Source organism: Lynx canadensis, chromosome C1, assembly GCF_007474595.2.
Source record: "Lynx canadensis isolate LIC74 chromosome C1, mLynCan4.pri.v2, whole genome shotgun sequence".
NCBI classification, from domain to species: Eukaryota; Metazoa; Chordata; class Mammalia; order Carnivora; family Felidae; genus Lynx; species Lynx canadensis.
The window spans coordinates 148915555-148929184 of record NC_044310.1 but is presented as its reverse complement, the minus strand read 5'-3'; the positions used below and the strand labels follow the sequence as shown (position 1 = coordinate 148929184).

The following is a 13630-nucleotide window of genomic DNA, read 5'->3' as shown; positions in this document are numbered from 1 at the left end:
CTTGAATTTCTCAATGATCTTTATCAAGATTGATTTTTTTTCTCAAATGGCTGTTTGAAAATAAGCCATTTCCCTAGTTTGCATAAAGCTCATTAGTTTAGGATTTGTTTTCCTTCAACAGATCATTCTGCAACTATTGTTACCATAGAGGATGAAGATGAGAATAAATTTGTGAGCAGACTGATGAGGGAAAATAATAATATTACCATGAGAGTTTGGCTCGGATTATCTCAACATTCTACTGGTAAGTGACATATTTGTGTGGACAGTGTGCAAAGAGAGTTCCAATTTGTCCTAAATATCAAGTCAGCCTTGCTAAAGAATGTCAAGTGGTGGTTAATTCAAATGCTTCTTATTGATGAATAAGCTAGGTCTGCTGGCTGTTTTGGACATTTATAAAATCCTAATGAATATTCAAGTGACTTATTAGTACCTATGGAAAATACTAATGAAATAGAAAGTCAGATTAAATCAACTGGGGTGTTCTAGATGCTTAAGGTACTTGGATCAATAGCATATTTTTTCTCCTACAATGATATTTGTGCCCCCCATGTCCCACAAAGAACCCATGACTTACTTTCCTTAGAGTTCTAGTGTCTATCAGTCGTATTTTTATAGCTTATAACTGTTATTCAGAAAGTTCTCTTATTGTTCTCTCCCGTCTTGAAATATTTTTACCATAGAGAATAATTAATTCTTTTAAAAAAATTTTAATATTGGGGTGCCTGGGTGGCTCAGTCAGTTAAGCGTCTGACTCTCGGTTTTGGCTCAGATCATGATCTCACGGTATCGCATTAGGCTCTGCACTGACAGTGCACAACCTGCTTAGTATTCTCTCTCTCCCTCTTTCTGTCCCTTCCCTACTCACACTGCCTCTGTAATTTTTTTTTAAGTTTATTTATTTGTTGAGAGACAGAGAGACAGAGAGACAGAGCACAAGCAGGGGAGGGGCAGAGAGAGAGGGAGACACAGAATCTGAAGCAGGCTCCAGGCTCTTAGCTGTCAGCATAGAGCCAGAGGTGGGCTCCAACTCACTAACAGGAACTGTGAGATCATGACCCCAGCCGAAGTTGGGCGCTTAACCTACTGAGCCACCCAGGCACCCCAAGAGAATAATTAATTCTTAATGATGATTTTGTCTTTCAAACCAGCTTAGTAAAATTGCACAGAATTAAAAAAGATTTGTGGAAGAATTTCTCAAGGAATAATGGATTAATCCAAGCAGTAATGGGTAAAAAAGATTTTAGTGAATTTGAAATGGATAAAGAATGAAGAGTACAGATTCAATAGAAGAATAGGAAGTGTGTTTCACATTTTATGCAAAGTTGAATTCTAAATAATTGAAATACATGTGAATTCCAAAATATTAAGCACTTGTCAAAATGAATGGATTCAAAGTTGGCCATCTAAATGAGTTCTAAATTGTGTTTACACTATCACCACAAGGTGGTGCTACCTCAGCTGGAAAATAAAAATGGAGTCCTGGTGGGGAGACCCTCCTGGACCCTCTAGACCCTTCTTCCCCCAGCACATTTTTAATGATACGAGTTTTTTAGTAGGAGGTGATGTTGCTGATGGAGATGCAGGTCTTTAGAAATCTATCCCTTCCACAATGAATGTGCAAGCATTCTACTTTTTAATCAAAACACCACATTTTGTATCAGTGCTAATAGAACTTTCCGCAAAGATGGAAATGTTCTATATCTGTGCTGTGTAACAGAGTAGTCACTAGCCATATATGGCTATGGAGCACTTGAAATGTGACAAGTGCAACTGAAGGACTGATTTTTTTTAAATATTTTCATTTTTAATAAGTTTCGTTTTCAACAGTGGCCTAGCATAGTTCTATGTAAATGAGTTATACGAGCCACATGCCTTTCTACCTTAGAAATTTAGAGACAATAAACTTAATTTCTTTCTTTAGATCAGTCTTGGAATTGGTTGGATGGATCAAAAGTGACATTTGTCAAATGGGCAAATAAAATTAAGAGTGGTGATGGAAAATGTAGCATTTTGTTAGCTTCAAATGAAACTTGGATAAAAGTTGAATGTTCACATGGCTATGGAAGGGTTGTCTGCAAAGCTCCTCTGGGTAAGTATGGAACCTTCCCTTAAGGAATATTTTTGCAGAACAGGTCAGGAAGTAAATGTACAACTCAATTATGTGCAATGTTTTGCACTTGCCTCCTGAAGTCCTTATTTAGTCCTTAAAGGATAACCAAAAAAATTGCTTAAGCTACACAGATCCTTTCCCTCAGAAAAATATATTGTAAGAGATAATAAATACCAAGATGTCTAAGACTCCCAGGTGAAACCACAAACAGCCTAAACTTTGTGTAATTATTTCCTAAGAAAAATAGAAGCTGCCAGAATATTAGGGAGCTCATTTCTTTGAATATGTTCTTAAGATATATTTGATTCTGTCGGTCAGATATGTAAAAGGTCAAAGGTCTAATTCTGTAGTTAGCTTGCTTCCTTTCTCCTCATTCCCATAAAACTCATGATTAGCTTAGCAACAGTGCAAAACTGGATTTAATTACTTAAAATTTCCTGGAAGGAACATCTGTAGAAAGTCATAATTCAAACTTAGGTTTCATCCTGAATTGATGTATAGAATAACCAGAAAAAATCTTACCTTAATTTCATTTCTAGAGAAAGGAGCTCTAAGTTTTTCATGGCAACATTTTTAAAGATTTAGCATAAAAGCGTCCTTTTGGTGAATAAATATTGAAGATAAATCGCCAGTACTAAGTGATTGGTATCTATATATTCATGCATTGATTCAGCAAATATTTGGAGTGTCTACTGTATGCTGGGTTTTGTGTGCTGGGTATGGGGATGGCTACACTAGATTAGGTTATCAGGGAAGATGTCTAAGAGTAGGAGACACTGAAGCTGAGATTTGAAAGGCCAGCCAAACAAAGATCAGGGGAAAAGGCACGCCAGGGAGAGGTACCAGATGAAGCAAAAAGCCTCAAGCAGAACAAGCTTGACGAGTGCTCAAGGAAGAGCTGAAAGGTAGGCACGTACCAGCCACCTAGGGCTCTGGAAGCCAGGCCGAAGAGTTCAGGTTCTATGCTGAGTGAAATGGAAAACAACTGGAAGATTGTGGGGGGAGCCCAGGAGCAGGGTTAGGGTGATGTAAGCCGAGAGTTCTGATTTGGCATTTTGAACTGTCCATATGGAGATGAGATATTCATATGGAATGTCTAGCATGCAGTTGGACATATGAAAGAGAAGGGAGGTCAGCTTAGAGATGATGTTTAAAACAAGGGGACAGAATGAGTCCATCTGTGCAGCATGTAGAGAAGGGGCCTGGGAGAGCATTTGAAATTGAATAGCTAGTAGCTAAATGAAGTCATCCTAAAGTCGTAAATTTGCTTTAAAGCGAATAACACTTTATTTGGCACTGGGTGAGTCAAACACAAAAATTTACAACTTACAGCAATTTGCTATCAAAGTAAGGTAATATACTGGGAGTAATGTTCTCAGAAAGGATGATGAGGAGGGAAAGTGAGAATAATGATAATGCTCTAAGTTCTTTAGAAGAAAATTGCTAAAGCAATGAATAGGATTTGAATGAAAAGGAAAACAGTTAAATCTGTAAAGAAAATACTTGAGTGTTTGATGATGACTTTGAATTCTGTGTTAATGCTATCAAACAATCAAGTACTTATTGTGTCTAATTCGTACAGAGTTTACAATGTGACACACAGCCTAATGTATTAGATCAATAATGATCGCTTTTATATTCTCTCCTCCAATGTCAAACCTTTCCCTATTCTAGGCTCTGATTACCGAGGAATAACTATCACATTTGCTGTGCTAAGTGTCTTAGCTCTCATCAGTGCACTGATTTGGTTCCTCTTCCAAAGGAACCGTTTGCACTGGGCAGTCTTCTCTTCAGTTCGATATGAACAAGGAATGAATGAAGATGAGATTATGCTTCCTACTTTCCATGAGTAAATTCTTCTAAAAGTTTGTTAATTTGCACTAACGTGTTAAGGAAAATGAGCCTTCTCAGATTTTCCCAGTGTCAGTATTTACTCTGTTCTAAAGTAGAAGTCATTAGTACTTTTTCAGTTGTTTAATTGCAGTCCTAGTATCTACAGTGAATTATCCACGAAATGCCATGTTTAAAACTTTACTTAATAGAATGGAAAAGAGCCAAAGCTGGGACTAAAGTCCAAGTTATTTGTAGGGTAATAAATTTCATGTGCATTTTCTCTGTAAGAATGTAGTTAGTAACTAGGATATGTATATTTTAATGGTATTTTAACTTAAAATTGGCATGTTAATAAGTCACAAGTCTACCTTTTTGCTTTTAAAAATATCCAGCCTAGGGGTGCTTGGCTGGCTCAGTCAGTAGAACATGCAACTCTTGATCTCAGGGTTGTGAGTTCAAGCCCCACATTGGGTATGGAGCCTACTAAAAAAAAAAAAATCTAGCCTAATGCAAAATTTGTACCTCAAGGTAAAAACATAACTGTAAATAATATCAACATTGTTTTAAAATAGTCATTTGTAGCATTTAGGAGAAATTATTAATGAGATATGCTTACTTTTTTATACAGCAAAATAATTCTCTTGGCAAGATGCTTCTTATACTATTCCAAACATATTTCATACTAAAATTGATTAAATGCAAATATTTTGTTTTGTCATAGTTATTCATAAAATGATGGCTTTTAAAGAAGATTTAATACTTAACATTTTTCTAAAGTATACAGGAACATTGTTTTTAGATTGACTTAGGTATACTGTAGCAGTGTGGTTTTTGTCTTTTCTTATGTACAATATTTAACTCTTTCCCTCTTAAAGGGAATCAGCTAAGGATATAAGTTCTTGAAAATTTTGCAATTTTTATGCTTTATGTGACATCTCAAATTTTGACTAAGAAGTTTGTGTTACTTTAATGCCTTTTTCTGTGAGCTAAAGAGAAAAGGTGTCTATGTATACGAGAAATTGTGTATCTTGCATTTGTGAAACTGAAAATTTTATAATGAAACTCTAAACTTTGTGATTACTACTATTTTAAGTGATGAATAATTAAGGAAACACTGTTTGGTGGTTATCACTTTAAGTTTACCACCTAGAATATATTTTGAATGATAGTTTCCACTGAACATGGTGAATGTTTTATTCAGTGTTTATATTTATACTTTAGAATATTTTTGTATAATATCCATAGATTTATTTTAAAATTTGAGTGTTTGTACTATGATAAACTTATAAATAATTTTCAAAAGACAGTTTTAGTATAGTCTAAAGTATAGTATGGTTGTCCTGAAATATCTTTTACTGAATTTGTTAGACTAGGTCCTCTTACCCTGTGATCTGTACAATTTTAGTTGTTAAAGACTTTCTTCAAAGAACTAAACCAACTTGATGTGAAAACACAGCTATATATAGTAGCGATGCTATAATAAACTTGTTTCATTTTTTTGGTGAAAGTGTTGTTGATCCTTGTTGAAAAAATGTATCTCAAAACCATCTCTAGATTGGGTTTTATTATGTGAGGCATGTAGTATAAGAAAAGGTAAATATACAGCTGTTGTAATGTGAGGTATCCTTAAGATTTTGTGTACATTTTTTATTTTTTTTTTTAAATTTTTTTTTTCAACATTTATTTATTTTTTGGGACAGAGAGAGACAGAGCATGAATGGGGGAGGGGCAGAGAGAGAGAGAGAGACACAGAATCGGAAACAGGCTCCAGGCTCTGAGCCATCAGCCCAGAGCCTGACGCGGGGCTCAAACTCACGGACCGCAAGATCGTGACCTGGCTGAAGTCGGACGCTTAACCGACTGCGCCACCCAGGCGCCCCTGTGTACATTTTTTAAAGAATAAATATCATCCTGTATCTCTGAATGTTTGATTTGAGTCTCTTTTTCAGATGCCATTGACTCAGCAGTTCTCAGCAAGTCTTTTAACTATTAGATCAGCAGAAATTCCATCTACGATCCACTCTTACTTCTCATAGTGCTCCCTCAGGAGATTCTCCCCTACCTCCCAGCCCAAGGCATTCATCAGCCACTTCTAAGTCAGTAGATTACATATCAAGTTCCAGGCTCATATTTCTAACTCCCACTGGATAATCTACATGAAAGTCCTTCTCAGCATGACCACAACTGCCCATATGGTGTTCACTTCCTCATTTGACCAGTTGCAGATGGATCAATAGAAATGAAGACAGCCTTTTCCAGTCTTCCCTAGCTAATCCAACCCTCACATGCGGTCTGACAAAATTGATCTCTTGAAACCGGGTACCTAAAAAAGCAAGTAGATAAACCTAATGATCAGGTACAGGGGACAAATGTGGAAGTGATACCATTGATCATCCTCTTTTTCGTCCTTTCTCCCCACACACAGCATGTTCCCCTCCCCGATCCTGGGGCAGGATGTTGCCATTATCTGGCAGTTGTCTTCTGGAAATGACTACCATAATGTTGGTAACCCCAAATCCTCAAGCCACTGCTAAATTTATGCTACGGAAAGAGATTCACATTCCTTTATCTTAGGTTCATTTAATCCTAAAGCCCTCTTGGGGAAGTGAAGACTTAATTGTTATTAGTTCAATAATTTTATCTTGTTTAAGAAAACAAATTTTAGCTAGATGTCAAAGACTTATTTTGACTAGACCTCATCATCCATACAAAGTCACCTCTAATTCCCTGCATGTTCTAAATTAAAATGTTCTTACAATTATCTACATTTCAGCAAATTTAGTATATGTGTATTTCTCTTTTTTTTCCAAGCTAAATTAATCAGAAGCAGAAGTTTAGAAATTTTTTTTCCATTTCCCCTAAGTTTTCGTATATTCTCTTTCAATCAATATGAAAACACTACACTCCTTTTCCCCCAAGCTAGAAATTCAGAATTCATCCTCCAATCATCTCTTTCTCATCTCCCTAATTCAACAATTCAGTCAGTTTTATCTCAGGCTTCTCACAGAGTGGCTGTCTCCATTATCAGCTCTTTCAATTCAGGCCTTTATAATTTTCTTTTTTCTCCCCGGATTGTTTGCACCAGCCTCTTCACTGGTCTTTCTCATCAACCTTTCCTCTTCATCCCATTTTCCCCACTCCTGAGCCTACAGGAGCTGAAATACAGAGGAGGACTCCCTCTGTGTTTTGGTCTAAAATTATCTAGGCCTCCTTCCTATCTCAGGCCAAAAGGGATCTCAGCAATGCCCAGGGACCTTCCCCAGGAACCTTATGTGGACTGACAGTCTGGGAAGCCCTAGGGTGTAAGTTCACTGGCCAAGTTCACCCTTTTAATGCAATGTAACATCAAGTCAATCCAAACCCAGTTCCTCTTTCTATGGGCTTAGACCTGCCCTTCTCCATCTTCCCCAAGATCTTCTCCCAGGACTCCATCTCTCTTCCAATTGCTAAGCAATAGAGAAACAAAGTCAGATAAAACTGGACTCCAGAAATTAGGAAAACACTGGTGATCTAAGCCAGTGGAAATGTAGCAGAGTGGAACCAGAATCCAGAGTGAGCTGCAAAGTGAAAGGGAAATTAGAAAATGGGGAACATGAGATTCTGAAAAGTATGGTGGAAAAGGAAAGGAGAGGGAGAAGGTGGGTTGAAGAAGGTTTTTTTTCCAAAGAAGGAGGGAAAGAGGTTCACAAATTAGAAACTGAGAGGAACAAAGCAAAACAAATCGAAAGATCCACAAAGAGTGGGGAGAGAGAAATTAATGATGCAGGGAAGAGAGATGGAGTCATAGGAGAAGATCTTGGGGAAGATGGAGAAGGGCAGGTCGAAACCCACAGAAAAAGGAACCGGGTTTGGATGGTACAGAGAAGACTGCCGTCTTCTCTGAGGCCACACAAGGAAGACCTGTGTGGAAGAGAAAGGGAGAGCAGGAAAGTATTTGAAAATTTTTGTCTAGACCTGATGGGCCCCCTTTCTCTATGGAGTAGAAGGCAAGATCTTCTACTGAGAAACATGAGTAGCAAATTGGGTCTCAGTTTGAAGAGTGTTAATAAAACATTTTGCAATACCCGATCAGAGGAATGGGGGAGGACAATGACCGAGACAAATAAAAGGATCATAGAAAAGGCATACAGGACCCAGATAAAATTAAAAGCCATATATTTGTACTGATGACAACCAGGAAAATTGATCGATTTCCTCTACCTGTCCTCAGTCACCTCACTGAAGTTGAGGAACAGGAGCCTGTGAAGAAGAAAGAAGAGGACCCATCCACGAAAAATTAAAAATAGGATTACCAGAGGCACCTGGCTGGCTCAGTCAGTAGAGCATGAGACTCTTGATTTTGTGGCCATGAGTTCAAGCCCCACATTGGGTGTAGAGCTTACTTAAAAAAAAAAAAAAGAAAGAAAAGAAAAGAAAAAAATATATATAATTATCATATGATCCAGCAATCCCACTTCCGGGTGTATATTCAAAGGAAACGAGAACAAGATCTCGAGGGGATATCTGTACTCCCCTGTTCACTGCAGGATTATTTACAATAGCCAAGACATAGAAGGAACCTAGTTATTTGTCAATAAATGAATGGATAAAATAAATTATGTATAGATACCTGTATCACACATACACACATAGTGGAATATTATTTAACCACGAGAAAGAAGGAAACTGCCATTTGTGACAACATGGATAAAACTTGAGGACATTATGCTGAGTGAAATAAGTCAGGATCACAAGCAAAAAAAATATATTTTTTTCTTTTTTTAAGAAAAATATGTATAATTATGGCAATGGATGTTAAGTAAACTTACTATGGTGATCATTTCATGACATATACAAATATAGAATCATTATGTTATACACCTGAAATTAATATAATGTTATATGTCAATTTATATCTCAATACAAAAACAAAAAAGTAAGACAGAAAGACAAATGCTGTATGATGTCACTTATATATGAAATAAAAAATAGCTGAACTCATAGAAACAGAGCAGAGTTGTGGTTACCAGGGGCTTGAGGGTAGAAGAAACGGGGAGATGTTGGACAAAGGACAAAAACTTCTAGTTATAAGATGAGTAAGTTCAGAAGGTCTAATGTACAGCATAGTGATTACAGCTACTGATACTGTATTATATATTTAAGGTTCTTAATGTCTTTTAATGACCTGATAGTTCATTTCTTTTTAGTGCTGAATAATATTCCATTGTATGAATGTACCAGTTTGTTCATCACCTATTGGAAGACATCTTGGTTGCTTTCAGGTTTTGGCAATTGTGAATAAAGCTGCTATAAACATATGTATGCAACTTTTTGTGTGTATGCAAGTTTTAAACTTGTTCAGGCAAATACCAAGAAGCACAATTGTTGCATTGTGTGGTAAGGATGGATATAAATAGTTCTGTTAAGAAGCTGCCAAACCGTCTTCCGAGTGGTTGTACCATTTCGTATTCCCACCAGCAATGATTCAGAGTTCCTCTTGCTCCTCATCTTCTTCAACAGTTGTCAGTGTTTTGGATTTTAGCCATTCTAATAGGTGTATGGTGGTATCTCATTTTTAATTTGCAATTCTTTAGTGACCTATGATATCGAGTGCTTTCGTATGCTTTTTACCATCTGTAAATCTTCTTTGGTGAAATGTCTACTCAGACCATTGGTACACTTGTAAATTGAGTTGTTTGTGTTTTTATTGTTGAATTTAGACTTGACTTTAAAGCAGTGTTTCACTGAAGACATGAGGCTATGTCTGGGGTTTAAACAAACAGTCTTACTTGGCTCCTGTTTGTGCTTTGTGTTATCTGGTTCTAGATGCCGTCGCCAGTCAGTTCATAGCTGCTTAGATTATACTTACAGCAAGCACAGTTTTTTTGTTTTTGTTTTTTTCCTTTAAAAAGAGAAATTTATTGTCTCACAGTTCTCCAGGCTAGAAGTTTGAGATCAAGGTATGGGCAGCGTTCGTTCCTTTCAGGGGCTGTGCAAATATAAAGTCCTCAATCCCTGAAGCTGATAACAGATGAAAGTTGTCTGAGAGACACAGTCCACTGGGAGGAGCCTTTGAAAAGGTTTCTGACCACTAGATCCAAAGGAGGAATCTGGCAGACACTTGGACCGAGTGTTCAAAATTAGCATCACCAGTGATAAGACATACTGACGTGGTGTCTCTCCTGGGCAGGACACATCATTTCTGTGGTACTCTCGCCAAAGAAACAAAAACATAACCTGAATTCTGTTCTTCCAACTTCCCTCCAGAGGATACATGAGACACACCAAACCTGAAGGACATTCTACAAAATGGCCAGTACTCTTCAAACGAGATGGGGGAAAGACAAACAATGACAGAGGAACTGTCCCACATTAAAGGAGACTAAGGAGAGAAGACATCTCAATGCAATGTATAATGCCGGACTGGATTTTAGAACAGAAAAGGACACACACACACACACACACACACACACACACACACACGGAGAACAACAACAAAAAAGACCGTTAGAGGGACAATTGGCGAAATGTGATAAAAGCTGAAGATTAGTTAATAGCATTATACCAGTTTTAATTTCCCGGCTTTGACCATTTTACTGGAGTTATACACGTTGTTAACATTTAGAGAAGCTGGCTGAAGGGTTACGGAAATTCTTCGGACTCTTGCAACATTTTTGAGAGTCCGAAATTATTCCAGTTTAAAGGGCAAGTTCCAAATACAACAGAGACTTCGCAGAGGCGGCGCACGGGCGGGCTCTCGCGGCCGGGTCAGCCCCCGGCGGGCCCCCTTCCGCCCCCTTGGCCTTTCTCCCCCGCCCCCTGCGACCGGCCGCGTGGGCGGGATTCGCCGCGCCCCGCACTTCCGAGGAGCGCAGCTGGGCGCCCGCACGCGCCGTCATGCCCCGGGCCGCGCTGCCGGCTCTCCTGCTCCCGCTGCTGGGCCTCGCCGCCGCCGCCGTCGCTGGTGAGCTGCCCCTTGCCGCGTCCCCTCCTCCTCCCGGCAGCCAAACCCCGAGCGGTAGCCCTCACCCCCGGCACGGTGGTGTAGCTCCAGCCGCTGGCCGCCCGAGGGTGGCCCGGAGGCGCGGCCTCCCGACCGGGCGTCTAGCCCTACCCTGCTCTGCGCGCCCACCCCGGGCGCCCTCCTGCCTGCCCCCCTGCCCCGGGGCCCTGCGTCCGGTCACCTCCCGGCCCCCGCCCGGCGCCCCCTGGTGCAGCGGGTTCCGAGAGCGCGCCCCAGGGAAAGGCCCGTCGAAGACCCGAGCTTGCCCTTTCTCGCCCACCGTGCGCACAGCCTCGGCGCAGACCCCACTAGCGGGGAGGGGTTCCCAAACGGGGGTGCTGTCTGATGGCAGAGCAGAGTGACTTACAGCCGCACGCCAGGGGAGCTTCAGGGCCATTTGGGGCCGAAATGAGAAGCGGGGAAGTCGGCTGCGGAGATTTCCCCTCTGCGCATTGCGGACGGAGGGTGGGGGCGGGAGGAAGCAGGCCCTCCCGTGCTCGCCGCCTTGTTTGTCCCGCCGCTTGGTGTTCAAGTTGTTGAAACAGGAAAACAGTTCGGCCAGCTAACCCCTGGATCGCGGTGGGACGTGAACAGGCTAAGCTCAGATTCGTCTTACGTCGTGTGATTTTAAAAAGTCTTTAAGTCTGCTCTGCTGTTGTGCAAGTGTCATCTGTAAAAATCACACGTGATTAGTCAGTCATTGCCAAAATGACTACGGAGGAAAATAGACAATTCCGTTGAATATGTGGGATGTTTGTTTGTTTACAAGCTTTTAGTTTACAAGTTTTTTTATACAAGCATGTCAAAAAAATTGAATGGGGGGGGGGGGGAAAGACTTCCATCCAGAAACACTATTGATTAAACAGTTCCAGGAATTAAAGAGCAAAATAAACAAGAACCAAGGGAATACTTGTGTGGGTTTGAATAAAATGCTTATGCAAGTGGGTTGTTTTTTTTTTTTTTTTTGGTTTTGTGTTTTGTTTTTTGTTTTTGTTTTTGGGGTTTTTTTTCCCCCTGAATTTCGCTCCCATTTTGTAAGTTCTTCCTGGAAGCCTGCTGACGGGCAGAAATAGTGGAACGGATCTCAGTGTTGGAGGCAGCTAGAGTAAGCAGCTCAGAACTTGCTCTCAGAATCAAAGCTCCTTTCCTGAGAGCCCTTGTGGATCAGCATTTAGGACTAGTTATGCCATCTGCTGCCTTTGGAGGGGCAGAAACAAGATGTGCCGATTTTCATACTTCACACTGAGCCTATTTTTTGAGTAAGACAAGGCTGGACTGTTTCGTGACCCCGCCCTCCCCTACACACCCTCATTATGTTTGCCAGTAACATCTAAACGCCTGTGTAACCCACCCTCCGGGCTGCCATGCCCTCATACCTTATGTTAGTCAAAACATACTTTTCCTGTCAGATTTTTAAAACAATCTATTTCTAGATTTTGATATCTGTCTTTTCAGAGAAGTTGTTTTTGATCAGTAATAGAGGACAAGCTATCTTTGGAAAATTTTGTTCTTTTTTCCTTGTTAACTAGGCTTTTCCAAAGCTTAAGAAGGGCATGTTGAATAAATTAATGCTAGTAATTAACCAGCCTCTATCAGTCAGGAGGCTGTAAGGATTAACTTAGAAAGAGCATAAACTTTGGAGTTAGGTACAGATTGTATGGCCTTGATCAAGTTACCCAACTCATTGCACTTGGAGATAATACCCGGAACGACCATCATGAGCATTAAGTGAGAACTCGATGGCTTGTACCTATTGCAGGCATGGCAAATCTTGATTTCCTTCCTTCTGTTCTCTTCATACAAAATGAAGGGTAATTATTGCAACTAGAAAACATCATGAGTGCCACATTATGTGGGTTTGGATAGTTGTGGTTACTGATTACATTCACATACATGTTGATGATACAGGGCTGAAAAAAACCATGTTTTTCATCATACTTCACAATCTTCTATCCAAACACCATCAGAAAATTACATTAGACTTAGAACTAAGTCAAGAAAGAGCTTTTCAGGATTATCACAGAATTAGCTGAATGGCAAGATCTTAACAGAAAAGCACCTTTCATATTGCATGCAGTATAAATTTAACGTTGAGGTGGAAATCATTGTTATTGTTCTCTGTTATTTTGGAATTTATTAGTATAAGTGATCTTATGTTCTTAGTTATTATCTTGAAAATCAAAATAAATAAAACATTGTGTAAATTCCTGAGTAAGGTCCCATGGCATCCCTTTTAGATAGTTCTTATATAATGGTGCTTTTTGCACACAGTACGTGATCAGTATATGTTTATTGGGTCAATGATTTCCCATCGGCGGTATGAGGTGAGTGAATAAGCATATTCAGAGTAAGTCCTCATTCTGTGGCCATGTGGATCAGTCTACATTACTAATTTTGAATTTCCATGGGCTACAAGCCCTAGATGAGGTGCCCGTGCCCCTGCCTTTCTTTTTGACGTTATCTTTTACCGTTCTTGCTGTTCACTCTGTTTATCCATACTGAGCCCCTGGGGACTCAACCACCTGCTGGCTCTTCTGCCAGACTGCCCTCCCCTTCCCCTATCCTTGGCATGGCTGCCCCCGCCCACGTCATTCAAATCTCTGTATGATCATATGTCACCTCCTCAGGCCTTCCCTGAACGCCCCACATTCTCCATATCACAACCCCGTATTTTATCTTCTTCAAAGCACTTAATACTATCC

The 13630-nt window shown here is 39.9% G+C and overlaps 1 protein-coding gene across 2 annotated transcripts in view; it reads left to right on the top strand.

Annotated features, from left to right (window-relative positions):
* LOC115521781 (lymphocyte antigen 75) overlaps positions 1–13630 on the top strand; it is a 134820-nt gene that overhangs the window by 95137 nt on the left and 26053 nt on the right. Inside the window, exons 33-35 of one of the 2 annotated variants that reach the window (XM_030327225.1) lie at positions 122–244; positions 1925–2092; positions 3788–5453. In XM_030327225.1, the coding sequence (XP_030183085.1) occupies positions 122–244; positions 1925–2092; positions 3788–3966 (470 nt within the window). In that variant the 3' untranslated portion in view covers positions 3967–5453. Of the gene's footprint in view, positions 1–121; positions 245–1924; positions 2093–3787; positions 5454–13630 lie in introns of those variants that run through there. The other variant, XM_030327227.1, reaches the window with a different exon arrangement.